The sequence below is a fragment of the Clupea harengus genome, chromosome 9, assembly GCF_900700415.2.
Source record: "Clupea harengus chromosome 9, Ch_v2.0.2, whole genome shotgun sequence".
Taxonomy (NCBI): domain Eukaryota; kingdom Metazoa; phylum Chordata; class Actinopteri; order Clupeiformes; family Clupeidae; genus Clupea; species Clupea harengus.
Window position 1 is genome coordinate 11,259,728 of NC_045160.1, and position 20,551 is coordinate 11,280,278.

The following is a 20,551-nucleotide window of genomic DNA, read 5'->3' on the forward strand; positions in this document are numbered from 1 at the left end:
GGAAAACGCAAATAACACTCTTCTTTGGAAAACATGTTGCGACATAACACCGGATATGACGGTATTGATCACAGTTGCGGAAGTATCTGTTTAAGTCGCTGACATGACAAGTTCGAAGTCGGTGCAAGAAGCTGATATTTTAATTCAGTGTAATCTTCGAAGGGACACATTGACATAAAGGTATGTAGGCTATAGTATATTAGTAAGTTATGTACAAGAGCCATGTTGGTTTGTATACACCTAACTGCTTCTTTATCCACGGGACTGTCAGGTTAGCTAACGCTATTGCCAATTAGCGAGCTCTCTGAAGCCAACCATGACAATAGTGAACTGGAGAAACATAACACCCTGAGCTCGGTTAAAAGAGATCAGTTTGCTAGTCAGTCTTGTCTTAAACCTCTTGTATTAAACAATCGTATATTATATTTGTCACCTACGCCGACGTTATAGATAGTTAGCTCACTGGACTTAATGTTGACTCAGTTCACCTGCTGCAAGGATACATTTAGTCACAAGAGTAAGTTACCTCCCGTAACCAAGAAAACGCCAGACAAAAGTATTAGGTTAAATAAATTCAAGCAAAGTATTAAGCTGACCAATTTTGATTACATAGCGTTAGCTGCATACATAGCTCTTTAGCGTTTCCCACACATTTGTGAAACAGGATTTTCGAACATTTCACCTTTTTTCTTGGCTTGTCATAACATTTAGTTTCGTGACACATGGCTACACAGCAGGGGAAGGTAGAGAAGGCTACAATACAGGAGGGCCGTTAACATTATTTTTCAAATATAAATCTCATGATGTAGATAAGTCCCAAACCATTGACTCTACGTCAGCATCGGCCTTTGATGATTTTAGACAGTAGATGGCGTGTTGAGCCATCAACCAATTTTTCAACCAATAAAATGCAGATAAAAAATTGTAAGTTTTTGTTTCATCACAGTACAGTAATATAATTTAATTCACAACTCAAAAAACACATTTAAGTGTACAATGCCTCTTAAAGTGTACTCGCCGGACACAGTTACTTTTAGGTCGCACACAGTGACACAAATTTCGTCACTAGGATGGTCCGCTCAGACTGTGGGTGTTTCTCAAAGTCAAGGAAGGATCCTTGACGGCTGTGTTTCAAGGATGCTACGTCATCGAACCCCGCCAAAGGACTATCCGATGTCTAGGATCCTCCGTATTCTACCAAGGGCCGAGTCCTTATTCAGAGAATTTTCAAGGATGCAGTTGGATCCTCTGCGTTCTAAAAGCACCCACAATCCTATGCACACTTACAAGAGGGTTTAAACAAATAAAATAGTAGCGTGGAATTTAAAGGCGGGACCTTTTTAATGACCCACACCTGCTCACTTGCAAGACTGTTCTTTTGTTTGTCTTGAGTCTTGCCTAGCCTTTGAAGGATCCAACTTGGAAGGCCCCGGAAGGCCCCGTCCTACTAAGGAAGCATCCTTGACTTTGAGAAACACCCTGTCTGTGCAGCACCAACATTTTGTATCTGTGCAGACTTGACTTTGCAGGTGCATGCAAGTTTTAAAGCACTGGCTCAGGGTCAAGAGAAAACAAAATCCATTGACTCTATTTATTCATTTAGCAGACGTTTTTGTCGAAAGCAACTTGCAGTACAAACATTTTCATTAGTATGTTTGCTCCCTGGGAATAAAACTATTGGACACCCGCTGATAAAATGAGTTTCATTCATTTCATGCTTCTGCTAATCACAGCTCATTAGGTAGGTAGCTTTCACGATTTAGATAAATTGGTTATGAAGGGGCAGAGAAAACTACAGACCTATACAAAGTAACCGTCTTTGCTGTAGATTCACACATAGAGACGTGGAGATATTACTTCAACTGTGATTGAGCTTATGCACTAAGAGACGTGTTCGCAACGGCAAAATTAGTATACTTTGGAGACACAAATGCGCACGTACGCATCCACGCTGCGCAAACTTAGATGTTTTGTAGTATACTTAAGCCCCTAGGAGCCTCCAAAATGCTCTGAGTAACCTGATGAAAGGCTACTCAGGATGTCCCTCTGAGTACCTGAAATTCAGTTAAGGCTGATCTGTTTAGCTTACATATGTGTGTGCGTGTATTTTTTAACCCTAGCAATACATTGTAAGTTAAATAATAACGTAGATTAATAATTACTAATATTACTAATTATTTAGGTAGAGACCTAGCCTGACGATGTCATACTCATAATTCTAGTCAGAATATGAGTCTGATATCGCTCCATTGGGCTGTGATTATGGGGCGTGTTTCAACCGAACCAGGAGAAAAAATGCCTCTTCGCTCAATTGGTTACCTACAACCAATCAGAACAATTTAGTATGTGACCAGGGCCAGCTGATAAATTAAACTTTTACCGGATCCTGTAGGAAGGAAGGCAAAAACATCTTTTCGATTGACAAATGCCTTGATCACGTTTCTTTGTTCCTCTTTCAAAATGAATGCACTGTCAATGTCTAAATGGACTCGAATCTATACATTTCAGCTCTCCAGCAGCAGCCATGTTTGTTGTAAACGAATTCAAACCAAGCGCCTTTTTGTGACGTGGTTGGTTACGTTACTGTTGATCATCTGTCCATCATCGTATAAAGCCCGCCTTGAGAATTTGATTGGTACGGCAATGTCTGTCCGCAGATAATTTCTCCTCAATGGAGTAATGCCAGACCGAACTTCCCAACCAAAAAATGTGTGGGCGGGGCTAAGTTCGGTCTGGTATCCAGGCTAGTAGAGACCCACTTGTGTTTCAAAAACCATCAATCAAACAAACAATCAAAACAGTCAGAGCAATGTGACATTATGTAAGCTATTTACCTTCCCTCCTACCTTCCCTTGTTTGCTTGACCCCTGCTTTCTGAAAATGCACTTGTTTTAGATTGAATTAGATTGAATCGACTCATTAGCTCGATAATCATAATCACATCAAATGGTGGTCTCTGTGCCAATAGTAGCCTATATCAGGGGTTATACTGTACTATATCACAGTATATCAGGTGCTATACCATGCTATTGCAGATATGCTGTGTTTTCCCCCCCCCCTCACAATTGATACTTCTTCACAAAGCCTTCTGTCTGTCAGATTCTTGCTGTTGGCTTGTCAATTTTGAACCTTTTTTTGTTTGTTCATCTCTGTAATCCACCCAATATAATCATCTGCAAATACTCTCCTCCATCTGTCTCGACCTCTGTTTCCCCATCCCTGTTTAATGAGATGTTCCTCCGGATGTTCTCTCTCCACCAGGCTGCAGTTCTAATGTGGAGAGGCAGCGTTGAAGTCCCGTGCTTATCGCCATGGCATCATCCCCATCTTTCCCTCTCCTCCTCTTCCTCTCCCCTCTGATCCTCCTGACCGTTCACCCACTGCACACCCCACCTCTGTCACCAGACAACCCCCATTTCCGTTCCCCTCCCCCCTCCTGTGGCCCGGGACAGTCGTGGGCAGTGCGTCTGCACGCCCGTCTGGACGATGAAGGGCACGACCTGGACGAGCTGGCGCACCTGGTGGCGGAGGATGCCGGCCTGGAGAACCGTGGGCAGATCGGCCAGCTGGCCGGACACTACCTGCTGTGTCAGGGGGCCGACGAGGGCCAGAGGGGTACCGGCGCGGGGAAGGCCCTGGCTGCCCATCGGTACGTGGCATGGCACTCACAGGAGCTAATCCTCAGCAGGTCGAAGAGGAGTGTGGCGTTCAACGATCCCAAGTATCCCAAACAGTGGCATCTGGTGAGTGAAGATGACCTGTCTGACAAATGTCATGGGCAAAGTGATCAATCTCCTGGAAGTGGTTTGTGAGTGTACCAAAAAGATGTAGTCAAGTTTTGTCACCGATGTTTATTCTTCTTAATTGTAGGAGCTGAACTTTTTGTCTGAGCTTTTATATTGTAGATGTTTCCTGTGGTTTTGTGTTCTAATTAGAGCTGTACCAATTAAACACAGCTGTATCAATCTGGATTATTATGATTACAACTGCAGTCGTGTGTTCATTGCGAAGAACCACAATTGCAATATGATGGCATTCTATTCCATGGCACTCGCGTGTCACAATTAGGGGTAATATTGTTCCGAATGGCTCTGAAGAGCTCATCACCTTGGGATCAATCACAGACATTATCACTGAGCTCATGAGCGTACATCACATGTTGGGATAGGTAAGGCCACATGACTTACAGGCATGGGACCTGACTTACAGGTTGGGATATGCTTTCACGTTAAGTACAATATGTAGGGCTAGTGTGCAGGATTAGCGGTGTAGGCTCTGCTGTGATTTTGTTTACATTGCAAACTGCAGAAGGCTTTGAGTGTTCATTTGCCCTAGACAATGAGGATCTGGCCCTGGTTCGTAGCACACGGCTATGCGGCCAGTCCGAGGTGTCTGACCCCTAAGGCCCGATGCACACTGCCTGCGTTGCGTGTGTATGACTGCTGCGTTGCGTGACTGCTGCGTTGCGTAACCCCTGCGGCTTGGTTTCGCGGGTGTATTCACACAGCAGACGTTTCTGCTGCGGCGCTGCTATGGGCATCACCATAACACCAAGTAAACGCGTAATAAATGCATGGTTCTCACTGAGAGTGGGAATGAGGTAGCCTACGTGTGCGTACGTGTGCGTACGTGTGCGTACGTGTGCGCTTGAAACGCCCATCCCATACAACTTTTAAACGGCACAGTTTTAGTTTTATGTGACAGGATGACGTATCAATGAATAAACTGGAGCGCTGCTTGAGCCACGCCTGAGAAGTGCATCTCATGCAGGCAGTGTGCGTGCTCTAACCTTTTCAATGGGCGCCGACATGAAAATCAACAGTAAGAGCCTGAACCTGAAATGTGAGAGGTAGGCCTGAAGTAAAGTGCGTCAACAATGAGTCATGATCAAGTCACATTGAAACAGACAACATTACTGTTCGACTACAACAAAACTCAAAGCAACTGTGGTTCTGCTTAATGTTCCTTCCTGATTAACAGGGAGACAGGGGAGACAATTGTATTGTTTTGGCGCTATATAAATTGAATTGAATTGAAAGCAATCCAGCATAAGTATTCTATAATCAAAGCCTACATTGTTGTTATATAATTTATAGTTTCTACACTAACAATATCTTGGTGAGTTCACTGCAGAAATGTTTTATAATTATAATAATGATGTAGCTCTAATTCTAATGCAGGTTTCCTGCCAGGGTGTGCTATGTTTGACAAAATCTCCCCCTTTTCTGGGTTCTTAATTGCCTAATTCTTCTACTGGAATCATCTCTTCTGTACAGCACAATGAGCTCAGAGCGGGCATGGACATCAATGTGACAGGAGTCTGGGAGCGCAACATCACAGGGGCAGGGGTCACGGTGGTTGTCGTTGACGACGGTGTCCAACACACTCTGGCAGATATTCAGCCCAACTATGTAAGTACATCAGCTGTCACGTGTTGCTCTAGAAACTAGGTTGGGTGAGTGTCCTTATTCTGTTGCTATTGTTGTGCATTATTTGTGTCCTTACCAAGGAAAGGTGATGGATACTGACAGTTACAATTGACTTATGTCCTGAAAAACATTGTCTTTTTTAATTTTTTGATGTTAAAAACATAAATGTGAGTGCATTGCCCGTGTGTTTCAAGAGCCCTGAAGGCAGCTATGACTTGAACTCCAATGACCCTGACCCCATGCCCCACCCTGATGCCCGGAGCGACAACCACCACGGCACTCGCTGTGCTGGTGAAATCGCAGCCGTGTCCAACAACAGTTTCTGCGCTGTGGGCGTTGCTTATGGCAGCAAAGTTGCAGGTGTGTGTGTGTGTGTGTGTGTGTGTGTGTGTGTGTGTGTGTGTGTGTGTGTGTCCGTGTGAATATATTGTGAGAGAGGAATGGTTAAGCTCTGAATACAAAAAAAACGTCCAACTCTAGTTTAGTTCAAGCTTTGTGTTCAGCATATTCCATATTTATCTCAGAAAAATATTGCCCCTGAACATTCCAGTTCAGCGCAAATGTGAATGTACTTGGGTTGAAATATGGCCCAGGATTTGATCAGTCATGTAATGATCATTATTCGTAATGTTCAAGTAATCCAAGTAATTGTTGTGTTCTCATATGACCTAACATAACGTGACATGTACAGCCAGACATTTCTGTGAGAGCCGGAATGGAGCTGTGTTCTATGGACTATGTGTTCAAGGTCATGTGATCTAAAAGAACCATTGGAACCTTTTGTTTGTGTATTAGGTATCAGGGTGTTGGATGGACCACTAACTGATAGTATGGAGGCTGTTGCTTTTAACAAACACTATCAGGTCAATGATGTCTACAGTTGCAGGTAACAAAAATGCCATCTTCTGCTAAATCCACTCTTATTTCAGTATGCTGAGAACATATTAGGAAACAATAATGTCGTAATCATTAGAAATAAATATACTTAATGCTGTCAGCTATTGAACTATTTACTGAATTACACTGACTAATATCCAAAGACACAGAGTTGGGTTCAGTGGTTTCCTGTGTGGAGGTGTGACTCATGTTTGCACTCTTTTCCTCTCGCAGCTGGGGACCCGATGATGATGGGCGCACTGTTGATGGACCTCATCCTTTGGGCAAGGTTGGCTCACACAGAAAACATACACACACACATACACACACACAAACACACACTCAAAGTAAGTTAGTCTTGGCTTTTTGATGCTAGGAGAAATACGAGTGACCGTGTCTACAAAAGGTCATGTTAGAACTGACTTGACTGCATTAAAGCAAACACAATACCTACCGCAGAATTCTTGAAGGCTGAATGCCTCCATGGCCTTCAGAAGGCTTTTGTGCTACCCGGCCTGTCTGGCCTCGATGGCTTGTGTGAAGAGCTGGATGGCTGAAAGCAGTGTGAAGGCAGCCGAGAGGAATGTGACTCATTATGTGTCAGTCTTAAAGTGCACTTACTATCGCGCCATGTTCTACTGGTTAGCTGATGCGTGAGGTTCTAATGTGCTGCTTTGATAGGGTCTCCTGTTGGAAGGTAGAATTTTCCTTTGTTGTGCTGTCAAGGGCACTGCTGGCAAATTCTCACTTCCTTTCTCATCCAGCAGAGAGCAGTGTCTCACAAACCTTGAGTGATTTCAGAACACGGCCCTAATGTGGAGATTTTTCATGTAGGTGCAGAAACTCCCTTCAGGGGGATAGTTAGACATTAAATAAGGATGTGTGTATCTGCCTCCTGACCAGCATGTTAAGGAAAACCTGTTGAACCCATCTGCTTGAATCCCCTGAACACTCTCTTGCAACCTGATCTTAAAAAAAGATTTGCAGGTATACCTGTTGACACACTGTTACAATCAGAGTAATATACACAAGTGTAACACACTTATTACTTAACAGGCTTAATGTACTTAAGCCACATCTGAATTTTTCAGTTACCCCTCATTTCCTCCCTAGAAATCTAGAAAATGTCTGGAGCAGACACTCATTTCTGAAAACATTTGTGGACAAATGTGTGTCCTCCAGGTTCTCAGAGATGAATGCAAGGGAGTAAGAACATTCTAGAAGGCTGTAGTCCAGGCTTTTTTTCAGTCCGTGGAGCAGTGGCTGGGAGGAAAGCATCAGTCACTGAAGGCTCTGGGTCCTTGGAGGCAGCTCTGCTCCTTCAGTTGCCTCGTTTTTTCCCTCTCCTGTCCCAGGCTTGGCACAATCGATGGAAACTTCAGTAAAAGAGAAATAACCATTATAGCTGCATGTCTCAGAGGCCCAATAAACGGGGCCATGTTAGAGCACCGATTATAGGGCAGTCGTGCTGGTGGACAGAGGACATGAGCTGAAGCAGTCGGAAAGAATTCAGAGCTTTTTTGTGTTTTTTTGTGCTTATTCATTGCTCAATCATTTTTCTTGATTCTCTGAAGAGTAGTACATTCTGTCCTTACAAGACCTGGCCATTTTTGTATGGTGCTGTTTTTATGTAGTGCATTTCAGGCAGAAAAAAATAATTGTTTGGAAATGATCACTTGTTCAACATTGGCATCACCCTATTTTTTGTGCTTTTCTCATTGATGTTTTTAACATAATAGTTTTGGCTATTAGTTTTCACACAAAGGAATATGGAATCTGGAAGTCTGTACCTGTTCTAAAGTGCTGTAAATATCTTCATTCTTTTTGTCATTGTGCTCCGAGTGTTCTGGGTGTGAAAGTAAGAGCCCATTAGGCCTCCACTGCAGTGATGGACATTCCTGACAGCTCTGTTCAAATGTTGTGCTTTACCTCTGTCTCTCTCTAGGCAGCGCTGCAGCATGGTGTGATAGCCGGCAGGAGGGGTTTTGGCAGCATTTTTGTTGTTGCCAGTGGCAACGGTGGCCAATACAACGACAACTGCAACTACGACGGCTACGCTAATTCCATTTACACTGTTACCATTGGTGAGACACATGTCAGGCCTAGCAGGGCCGCCATATAATCTCACTTAGACTTCCTGTGTATTTAACCGTAGATCAGTGTTATGATGTGTTTCTGTCTGCACACCCTAAATATAGTATCCCATTAGTGTATAAAAACAAAATGTGTATTTTTGGGTGTGGTGTCTATGTTAGGATTACTGTTTGAGTAGGTCAGAGAGAGGGATTTAGTTTAGGGTATGCTAATCCACCCTGAGCATACCCTGACTTTTATATCTGGGTGTGATGTATTAATGTGAGAGCGTCTAAAATGTGTGTTTGTCTTTCAGGAGCGGTGGATGAGAACGGGAGGATGCCCTTCTATGCGGAGGAGTGCGCGTCCATGCTGGCGGTCACCTTCAGCAGCGGAGGCAGATCTCTGCGCAGCATTGTAAGTCTGCATACCCCCCCCCCCACACACACACACACACAAAGACACATACAGATACTTTCTTTTACATAAGTGGCTGTACATAGTCACATGCATTGTTATATAGACACATGCAATTTCTCTCAGTGAACAATTAGCAGCAGACTTTTTATAGCAGACCTCTACCTGAACTGCAGTAGCGTAGCTAGAAAAAATTATTTGGGTGGCAGATTTACTAATAGCAAGGGTAACCACACAACCGTAAGATGGCCACAAACCTAGACTGCTCTTTTCTGACGGCCGTTTGTTCGGCCGTCTGTTCCTCTTTCTTGATGCATGGATTCTTTACAAAAAAAACTATCAAGATTCAGAGAGCTTTCTTTTGAGAACTTGCATGTTAAATTAAATCTCTATCTAGCTAGCTTGCCGTGATCTGTCACTGACCGCCAGTTGAGATCCTCCAACTCATAGCGGGCTACAAAAAGCATTTACAAGCTGTGATACTTGCCAAAGGGGGTTATTACAAAGTACTGACCATGCAGGGTGCCCAAAACTTTGCTTCTGGCCTTTTTTTGTTTTGTTGTTATTTTGAAAAAAGATGAAAATAGAAATGTAATCTTGCTTAAATTATTAAAGAAATCTGATCTTCTTTGACTCGCTTAGCTATTCACAGTAACAGACATTTTGACCAGGGGTGGCCAAACCTTAGCATGCCACTGTATACTCATGCCTTAGACTATATCCAGTGGGCAGTGGCAGGGGACATTGTGGGAAACATGGAAACGATACCGAGCTCACCAGGCTTTGTTTGCCCCTGTTTGCTGCCATCTCCTTGGTGACATGGTTTTGCAAAGTGATGTCAGCTCAGCGCACAGAGCTCCGCTGTGGTTTTTTAGCCGCCACGGCTAGCCAAAACCTCAGCCGGCCCCTCAGAATGGGTATTTGGGGTTTTGACTCTCCCTTCTTCTCTCTTTCTTTCTTTCTCTCTCTCTCTCTCTCTCTCTCTCCACACATAACCTGGCCTCTCTCTCCTGGTGTGACAGCCCCTGCCACCAGCTTGATGCTGAGCAGTGATTCTTCACCACATGTTCTCTTGCCCCCTCATGCCTTCCACAGCTGGCTGGATGAAGCCATCAGATTATATAAAACATTTGTGGAGGATCTGTGTAGGTCCACAGGCAGAGAAACGCAGATGGGCTTTTTCCTACAGTGTTTGAGCTTCTCAGAAAGCCATATGTGCTGTTGAGTGACAGATGAGCTGATTCTGGTGCCCTGTAAGAGTGCTTGACACCAGCTTGTGAAAATGCTGTGGATTTGTGAGGCCTGGCTTTATGTGAGGCCTGGCTTTATGTGAGGCCTGTAATTTATATGCAGCCATGGTAGAAGATCATGCAAAGGAGGTTAACCATCTGTACATTCCCATTTGTGTGTAGTCCTTTCTCAGATGCTTATGCATCTTAGCAACCTACCAGTGAGTTAAATGGAACTCAAGCAAGCAAGCCTGTTGAAGGATACCACATGGACGGATGCAAGCAAGTTTCTGTTGACCAAAGCACTAAGAAACTTGGTGGATGTCTAAGAGAGGCGGGATCTAAAATGAGGGCTGAATCCGGTGCTGAGATTGAGCAGCCACAAGCTGTTGACGTGTTTTATATCATGAAGGTTTTGAGAGACATAGAGAACACGGAGCCATTCTGTTCTCAGGGAAATGTGCCTGACAAGAGTGAGGTTGCAGACTCAGCCATTCACTCTGAGACCTTAGTGGTCTACCTGCAGCATAGGCCTGTTAAACTAATCTGCGTAGTTTTATTTAATGTTGCCAAACATCTCATCAGTCTGTGCTCCTTGTGCACATGCACTATGACCTTTGACATTGTTCATACCATGCCCTAGAAGTGGAACTACAGGAGCAAATTACATTCTGCCTTTAGGAAATCTTCTGCTGTTGTCAGGATGCACACAAGAACCCTGTCATGGCACCAAGACTGAGACTATCCACATGCAGTCCAGCTAAATGATTTAGATCACTTGTGTGTCTGTATACCCCTCCGCTGCCCACCACATTACCCTGACCGTAAACTGTCAGGATGTTGTGATGGTTTTTTAAGAATACAGAAGACCCAATGTAAATCTTTTTTTTTCCATACAGACAGTTTACACCCATCAAATGATGACTTATTGCCTCCAGCACATCGAACATGCATTGGCAGGAATGACCTGCTGACCACCACAGGAATCTGGGGCATTCGGCCTGTTTTCCATCACAGTAAAGATCGACAAGATTGGACTGAGAATAAAGGCAAACGAGTTGGAGATTTGATCAAGGCCGGTGTGGTAACTCAAAAACTGTGGTATGCAGACTAAACAATGGCACATGTTAGTTGTGTCTGTTGGAGCAGACATCCAGTCAAATAGCCTCCGGATCCGACCCATACTATATATCTTTGCAGCATGTGTGTCTGTCGTGCGCACAGCAGCCAAGAGCAACGTTCCCTTACTGAACGTTCCCCGCACACATGCTATAAAAAAACTCCTTCTTCGGCTGCATGCCTTTCTTAGTATGGACCCATTTCTTCCTCCGAGGTGTTCTTTTTCACCGTATGGTCCATTTTTAGACCGTTTGCAAGAACCCGTCTAATTCTGGGAGCTTTGAGGCTCATTAACAATTAAAGAAAAGTTAAACATTTCATTTGTAAAAAATTGTTCTCATGTGACCTTTTTTTGTGTGCCTCGGATAGCCCTCTGGACAAACCGCAGAACTTCACTCTCTGATTTCATTCTAGTTGGGTTTATAAAGTTATGTGGTGATCACAAAATCTACCCCCGCTACCTCACAGTGCAGCACTCATTCCAAGTGTGTGAGAATACCACAACCAGGCCCGTTTACAAGAAGTAGGAGATTTATGGAAGTGAATGAGAATGAGAGGGCAGGTATATATACATGTCATTGGCCCATCAGCATCACATTACTACTTAATGGAGTGGCTTGAAGCCTCGGTTTCATGGTCGAGCATCGTGAACTTCGCAGTCAACATTCCTTTGTCGTAGAAAAAACATGTTTTAGCATTTTAAGAATGGGATTTCTGTTGATACTGTCGAGAAATGAAAACCATGTTTCTTCCTGTGCTGAGATTAACCTCACAGAGGGACCGTATGTCAGTGTCCCAGTGCGCAGGCAGCAGGGTGATAGACGCATTTGTCAAGAAGAGAACGGCGTCTGCAGAATGAAGGAAATGAAATGACAAGAAATGAAAAGAAGGTTAAATGGAGAGAGGAGGAGAATGGCGGCCTTGTTTCCAGTCTCCTCTCTCCCACTGAGTCCATGTTTATTTGGCACTTTATCACTGGCAGTTCTCCATGCTCCTTCTCTCTCTCCATCTCTTTCTTTCTCTCTCTCTCTGTCTGTGACCACAGTATACCTCTCATACTCTCTTATCTGAACATAGGTTGAACACCCCCCATCACCATATCACTATCTTTGTTTTCTCAATTTCTTTCTGTCTATCTTTCTTTCATTGTCTCTCTTTTCTGTTTTCTTATGTTTCATTTCTTTTATTTCATGTCCTTTTTTTTGGTCTTTCTTTCCCCTCCCTCCCCCACTCGCCCCTTACTTTTATTTATGATCTGTACAGTCACCCGCTCTCCAAATTCCCTCTAGTCCTTCTCTTAAAGAGGCTCAACAGCATTGGCGCCTACAGGCTGGAGTCTTTATGTATGGTTGAGGATCTGAGTTGTGTGGGTGCTGGTCAAGGCTGTCACTATATACTATGTATACATTACTTTGTGTTTGTTCACGTGGTCGTGCCAGCTGTGTATGTTGCGGGTGTATATTTGGAGCAGTTATGGTTGCACAACGAGACACGTCTTTTAGTGTTCACAGTTGTTAACGATAGAGATGATTTTGCAGGTGACCGTGATCAAACTCATTTATTTTTTTCAAAAGTTGACTCAGAGATTGCGTTCTGTGTCGTCTAGGTGACGTCGGACTGGTCTCTGCAGGAGGGCACGGGGTGCACGGACGCCCACACGGGCACCTCGGCGGCGGCTCCGCTGGCGGCGGGCATGATCGCGCTGATGCTGCAGGTGCGGCCCTGTCTCACCTGGAGGGATGTTCAGCACATCATCGCCTACACGGCCACTCAGGTACAGCAGCACCTGAACAGGAAGACACACACAGTTACCACCACTAAACATCATACGCTCACCAACTCACACAACCTCATGATCACATGTGTGCACTAACTCTCCGTCTCAGATCGAGATTATTCAACAAAAGCCCTCAATCTGATCTGAATCAGGTGAAAATTACTCGTCTTATACTGTGTGTGTGTGTGTGTGTGTGTGTGTGTGTGTGTGTGTGTGTGTGTGTGTGTGTGTGTGTGTGTGTGTGTGTGTGTGTGTGTGTGTGTGTGTGTGTGTGTGTGTGTGTGTGTGTGTGTGTGTGTGTGTGTGTGTGTAGTACACTGATGCGCGGGCTGACTGGGAGACTAATGGTGCTGGGTTCCACCACAGCCATCAGCACGGCTTTGGCCTTCTCAATGCCTGGAGGCTGGTCAATGCTGCCAAGGTATCCAAGCACTCACTTTGGGCAGCAGCTTAAAGCAACACCAAGTTTACCTGCTGTAACTTCACCGTTGTTTTAGGCTACGTTCTGAGTTTTGCTTTTAATAACTTCAATAAGGTCATTTCTAAGCATGAATAGTTTGGTCTGTTACTTTATTTGGATTCTGAAGTGTGTGTGTGTGTGTGTGTGTGTGTGTGTGTGTGTGTGTGTGTGTGTGTGTGTGTGTGTGTGTGTGTGTGTGTGTGTGGGGTAGGTGTGGGATTCTGTTCCTTTTCTAGTGTCCTACCAAAGCCCAGTCCTGAGAGAGGAGAGGCAAATCCTGGCCTACCCTGCCAACCTGGTGCTCAGCTGGAATGGTAAGCGGTATAGTATGCATGCATGTGGAGCCTATTAGTTCAGCACAGTGGAATGGATTTGGTAAATACAGCATATGGTATAGAAATAGGTTTGTAAACATGTCCTGGGGTTGGGTTCCAAAAAGGCACAGCAAGATGTAGATGGCGGCTTTGAGTGACAGTTTGTTGTGATAAGGCACAACACATGGTGGAGATTTAAAGCTTCTTCATATAGCCAGGCACACCAACAGTACATACGATAGATTATTAGTCTTGGGACGCCAGTATGGTTTATGACAATATATATAATTAACTGAGTACTTGGAGCTAGAGTAAGACAAGTAGCGTAATAGGCATTTGAACAACCTTTACTGCATTTGACATTAGAAACAGCAACAGTGCTTAGCCACTCTCGTGTGCAGTAAACAGCCCTGCACTAATTGCATAGCTTTCAATGTATCGGGCCCGGCCAGCTGACAGCCACGTATGTCAGAGATCGGCATTTAAATGCCTAGCAATAACAAAACACGGCAAGCTTGTTTGCCTTGAAGGGAATGTTCTGGAAAAGAGCAACAGACCGTCTGGGAGGAGCCCCAGTGCCACACACTGGGGCCAGGAGGCTGCTCTGACGCATCCCCCGTGTGTGGAGCCGACACAGGGAATGGGTAAACAAGAGTGCGGTCATTAAGTGGCAGAGTGCTCGAGTGAAGAGCATAGAGACTTGGGAGGTAAAGTAAATGTATAGGGGAAGACTGCTTAAGAGTTGTGCGTGTGTGGCACTATGCCCTCATGGCATTAGTGAGAGAGGGAGAGAGAGAGAGAGAGAGAGAGACTCCCTGAAGACAATCATTAGTCAATCCTTATTAGGCAATGTTCTCCAGGATCCGTGTCACTGTGAGCACGCCAAAGTGAAGACATCCTTCTCCTGCTTTTTTTTTTTTGGCTCTTTTCTTGTCTCATTCATGCTCTTTGTTTTCTTTGAACTGCTCTGGTTCTTGCACGTCTTTTGCCGGCTTGTCATCCATCTCTCTCCTCCCCCCCCCCCCCCCCCCCCCCCCCCCAATTACTCCTTCCTCTTCTCTCACACTCTCTCATTCTCACTGTCTGCCGAAGATATGCCTACTTTCAATGATTCCTCTCTCTCTCTCTCTCCTCTTTACCCTGTCTCTCTCTCTCTCTTTGTCACTGTCTCTCCCTCCCTCCTTCCCTCCTTCTCTCTTCTGTCCTGTGGAAAAGGTCAGCCAGCTCGCCAGACCAGAGTAACATACCATTCTGCTCTGCAGGGCAGCACACTCTCAGACGGCTTCGTCCAACTCCTCCCTTCCTCCGCTTTTTTTCTTCTTTGTTTCGCTCTGTTCCTCTCTCTCTCTCCCTCCCTTCCTCTTTCTCTCTCCCTCCCTTCCTCTTTCTCTGCCCCTTTGTTAAGGCCTCTCGCGTTCCATGCTTTTGTTCCATTATTTGTGAGCGAGTCCAGGGCTCACCACAAGTTTCCCCCTCTGCCTTGTGTGGGGTTCAGATATCAGTTAGAGAGTGCTGTGTGTGTGTGTGTGTGTGTGTGTGTGTGTGTGTGTGTGTGTGTGTGTGTGTGTGTGTGTGTGTGTGTGTGTGTGTGTGTGTGTGTGTGTGTGTGTGTGTGTGTGTGTGTCTGTGTGTGTGCCTCTGTGTGTGTGCCTCTGTGTGTGTGTGTTGTGAGACACAAGGTTTTCTAAGGACATCTTACATGTCTTCCCAGTGAACCCAGTAGAAATAATATATGAAAGCTCTTGCTCCTCCATACATTCACACATCATGACTTCAACATGACCAGTGCTTCTTATGCCCACAAATGCCAGGTTAGCCAAGGCATTTAATCCAAGACTCAGATGGTATACAATTATATTAATTGCTGGTTGTTTCACATTGATATACTACAGTTGCAAGTGCTTTCTTAGCACATTTGTTAGTCTGCAGAACACGTTCTTCCCATGTGAAAACTCACGAGGAACCCCATTTGTCTCGTTGGCCATGCAGAAGCACTGAGAGTCCCAGAGATAAGCAGGATTGGTATTTGAAAGAAAAACAGTTGCCTTGTTTGTTTGGGTTAAAGTGTGCTTCGTGTTCAGTGCTTCTGTGACTTTGTGCAGAAGAGATGAGTGAACACAAACCAACCAGGGTCGCTGTCACTCAAAAGGTGAAATATTTATATGTTTTGGCCAAGAGTGTGTCTCTGTGTGTGTGTGTGTGTGTGTGTGTGTGTGTGTGTGTGTGTGTGTGTGTGTGTGTGTGTGGGTCAAATTTCTGAGCTTGATGTGTGTGTGTGTGAGAGAGTTACAGGGAGAGCACAAACATGATCGTTAGACCCATTGTATCCCTTCTTGACAAGTTCAGTCTACGTCCAAATGTCATGGGATATTCCACTTGGGTAGATACATTGATTAATAGATGGGATGATTTTCATCCATTTAGGTCTTGTTTTACTAGTGTGGAAATCTGTTGTTGGTTGGTGTGGAGGAAAAGTTGGTAGGAATGTAAGTGGTCAAGTTTTCTAATAATGACACACATTTAACCTTATAACCTAATTGTTTCAGCTGTAGTCATGGAGTTTCCACCTGCATTCTTTTTCCCCTTGCCTCCATCTATTTTATTCTCCTCCTTGTAACTCTCTCACTGTTTCTCTCTCGTCTCTCTCTTTCTCTCTCTCTCTTTGTCTCTCTCCCTCTCTGTCTCTCTCTCTCTTTGTCTCTCTCTCCCTCCTTCCCCCACACCTCTCCTCAGGGAGGCTTCTTCCCTACATGGGTATGGAGTGTGCGGTAGCATTAGTAAACAGTGTGCGAGGAAATGCCAGTGAATTACTGTACACTACTGGAGGAATTCAGAGGGGGGGGGCTCAGGTCTTAAGAGAACATGCTCACTCTCATCCTAGTTCATGTTGTACCTCTCAGCTACCGTGTATGTTTATGTGTGTGTGTTTGTTTGTGTACACACATCAGCACACCACTGATGTATGTATTGTTGAGTGAGTCTTGCTTTGCCCCTAAAAAGGGGATGTTTGTTGAATGTACCAGTTACCTCAAGAAAATGAGTATGATAATTATAAGTTACGCTTTTGTACTGAACGACAAAAGCTGAACTGCCAGGACAGGTTGAATTTGAGAGCACGTTTAGTTAAGTAACGAAATGCAAAGTTCCTCAAGCTACAATTAATGAAAATGTAAGCCTGATAATGATAATTGCTCTCTAGGCAAATGTTTGCCATGTATATTATGTAAATATTGTGATAATTAACTGTGGTGTCTTCACAACCCCAACAGTCACAGCGGCAGACCTGAAGCAGTCGGGCATGAAAACCTTGGAGCATGTGTCTATGACCATGACGATGGCCCACCCTCGCCGCGGCACCGTGGAGATCGTGCTGCTCTGCCCGAGTGGGATGTCCTCCCTCATCGGGGCCCGCCGAGCCCTGGATCCGTGAGTGCCCTCAAACGCCCATGTTTATTCACCCCATCTGTGCATGTTTACAGAAATGCTAGACCAGGCCCTCTCCACAAAGTGCCACAGACTATCTGGCTTGTACTGCTTCCAAAACTTGTACTTGTACTGCTTCCATTCTCGGTGCATGTCTGTTGTGAAGGACAACTCTGGCCAATATATGGAGTAAATACAATTGAGGTGTTCAGTTTAACATTTTACAGACGTTGTAGCCTATGTTTCTAGCCTATGTTTCTACCACTGATAGGGCACTAATACAATACTGATAGTAATATAAAACAGTGAATTGACTTCAACAGGCTAATAACTAACTCAACTAAATATTATAAATGATAAATTATATGTAAACTTCATGTATTAAATGTGTTGATCGAGCTTGCAATGTGCCCAAACTTTTATTGTGAATGCCCCTCTTATAGTAACATCCTTTTTGAAGGTACAGTCCGCGATTCTAATCCAGTACGCTTGTTGTCAAATTCAGCTAATTGCTCCTCACGGTCCTCTAACTGTGCACTCAGAAAAACTCTAGTGTTTGTGCAAGGTTCCTGGCTCTGTAAATGGCAAACAAACATAGTGTCTCAGACCGAGCCATAAACAATTCCAGCCAATCACCATGAATGGAGGGGTGTGATACAGAACACCTTTAAAGCGGTGCGCTCTTTAAGGGAACGGAGTAGTAGCAGTGGAACAGGCTCCCTGCCCTCAGCGCTAGGCAACGCTTACAACAGCTGTGATGTAATTGTGTTTATATTAAACAAGCCTGGTACTGAGCAGGATTGTGCTCACAGACTTCTTGCATGGACAACAGCAATAACAGCTTGAAAGAACAAGACAAATCCAGGATTATGTCAAATTTGTCAACGGTCAAATCCAAATTAGTGATGCAGGGATGAAGATTATGGTTTTGTTTGTTTAGAATTTTAGAGGATTAAAAGTGTCTACAAACATTTTAGCACTAAAGCTAATTGTGCAAACACTTGAGTTGAATGCAGCGCCACTGACAACTGCCCTCACTAAGAGAGAGAAAGAGCCTGTATGTGTCTTAATTCTGAGGCGGTTTGTCTCTTGCCTATCCGCAGCGATGCCTCTGGCTACATGGACTGGACCTTCTCCACTGTGCGCTGCTGGGGGGAGAGGGCCGAGGGCCAGTACACCCTGCAGATCACTGACCACAGTATGACCACTCTCTCAACAGACCATCACACAACACCACACCACTAGCCACGCTCATCTTTGGGCTTCAGTGTAAAACTCTCATAGTTCTGACCATGATGGATGCTGTGTCCTGCTATCAGAGATGTTAATGCACATATCTATACCATGGATTAAAAAAACAAACTTAGAGGACCACAAACTGAGACTCTTTGTGTAATCGGGGCTTGAATGAATGTGTGACTTGTGTGATTCCTCTCCATCACAGGAGAGCCGAGCCTGTCGCTGGGCACCCTGAACCACTGGAAGCTCACGCTCTACGGCTCCTCCATGTCATTCCAGGAGGTGAAGGAGAGGCAGAGGTGAGGAGAACATGTGCTACATAGAACATGTGGTCTGAGAATATGTGCTACATAGAACATGTGGTCTGAGAATATGTGCTACATAGAACATGTGGTCTGAGAATATGTGCGACATAGAACATGTGGTCTGAGAATATGTGCGACATAGAACATGTGGTCTGAGAATATGTGCGACATAGAACATGTGGTCTGAGAACTTCTGCTACATAGAACATGTGGTCTGAGAACTTCTGCTATGTAGAACATGAGGTCTGAGAACATGTGCGACATAAAACATGAGGTCTGACAATAAGTACTACATAGAACATCTGTTCTGAGAACTTCTGCTACATAGAACATGTGGTCTGAGAACATGTATGACGTAGAACATGTGGCCTGGTTGGTCCTCAGTGAGATATGACTGGCATCATCACAGACTTGGCTGTTTGTTTGTTAATGGACAGGCTTGTGGTGGAGGCCATGGGTGGACAGTACCTGAACAGCAACTTCTCCCTGCCTTGCCCGCCTGGCCTGGACATCGCCCCCGAAAAGGTGAACCCCCTCACCTCCAACAGCCTTAAGGTAAGGAACTCCCACTTTGCTATGTTTTTGATTCATTTATGTCACGTATCTCATGGCAAAGGTTGAGTTTGGCCCCAAATAAGAGTGAAAAACTTACATAAGATAGCGACTATTTAAATACTGATGGTAATGATGGCTATTAGGAGTATTATCAACAAGAGATCTTTGCTATTGCTAAACATTCCTCTATGCCAGAAAAAGGACATTTCTGTGTGTGTATTACAGTAACAGCTGCTGCGGTGTTGTGTTTCTCCTTCTTGGCCTCTTGCACTCAGTCCTTTTTTCTGTAATTCACAATGATGGCACCAGTGAAACATGCCCCCTCTCTCTTTCTCTGTGCGCTTGCAGTCTCTGCTGCTGCTGGGCTGCTTCGCTCTCTTCTGGTCGCTGTACTACACGCTGGAGGTGGCCCTGGCCCACCTGGACCTGCGGGAGCTGTGGAGGGGCCGGCGGGGCCGCGCCCAGGACGGCTTTCAGGCCGTGCGGCTGGAGGAGGGCCCTGAGATGGAGCTGCAACTGCAGCAGCAGCAGCGCGTGGCCGACACCGTCGCCAAGGCGCCTCTCATCACGGCCGACTCAGCCACGTAACACCCAGGCCACCTCCGTTTACCAGCCCCCCCCGTCCCCCCCAACCATCACCCAGCAGCCCACAGATCACTCCAGCCCAGTGAGTGCAGTTTGTCTCTCTGCTGCATTGACTGAGGGGAAGCCTACGCTTTCAGCAGCATAGTAAGTTGCTGCTGTATTGTGCTGGAGGCAAAAAAAAAGAAACAATAGGATTTTGGGCATTGGACCCTAACACCTTTTGGGGTGGTTACTGGGTCTTTTTGGGGTGGTTACTGGGTCTTTTTGGGGTACTGATGAACTGGGGGGTGCCAGTCAATACCCAGTGCCACCCCATGAGCAGGGTTGCTACGAGCAGACGTGGTTGTGTGACGTATAATGGTGCCCTCCTTCAGGGTCGTCATGGATGGTACTAGACTCTCTGTCACACCGTGGAGGGAATGTGCAGTCGGACCTCAAGGTTGGCCGAGATCCAGATTACCTAATGGACTCAAAAGAGGAGTTGCCCCCTGCCTTGGCCAACTGCTGAAGTGCACTATGGTTGCTTCTAAATGCTGCATATATATATCCACACACAAATAGTGTGGGCGTGAGTGTGTGTGTGAGCGAGAGTATGTGTGTACGGGGGTGGAGGGGGTGAAGAGGCCTAGGGAGAAGGTTGGGTGTGTGTGTGTGTGTGTGTGTGTGTGTGTGTGTGTGTGTGTGTGTGTGGGCAAAATGAACTGTAAAAAAATTAAGATTGTGTCTTACAGAGTGCTATATTTTTATTAA

The 20,551-nt window shown here is 45.1% G+C and overlaps 1 protein-coding gene across 1 annotated transcript; it reads left to right on the top strand.

The window, feature by feature from the left end:
- The first annotated feature begins 37 nt into the window (after positions 1-37).
- pcsk7 (proprotein convertase subtilisin/kexin type 7) lies at positions 38-20,434 on the top strand. Its single transcript, XM_012828879.3, has 16 exons — positions 38-180; positions 3,262-3,743; positions 5,277-5,411; positions 5,624-5,789; positions 6,225-6,315; positions 6,540-6,594; positions 8,251-8,389; positions 8,695-8,795; positions 12,750-12,917; positions 13,234-13,341; positions 13,592-13,694; positions 16,964-17,120; positions 18,221-18,315; positions 18,562-18,655; positions 19,099-19,216; positions 19,565-20,434. The coding sequence occupies exons 2-16, from the start codon at positions 3,312-3,314 to the stop codon at positions 19,802-19,804; spliced, it is 2,202 nt and encodes a 733-aa protein (XP_012684333.1). The 5' UTR covers positions 38-180; positions 3,262-3,311; the 3' UTR covers positions 19,805-20,434.
- Positions 20,435-20,551: the final 117 nt, after the last annotated feature.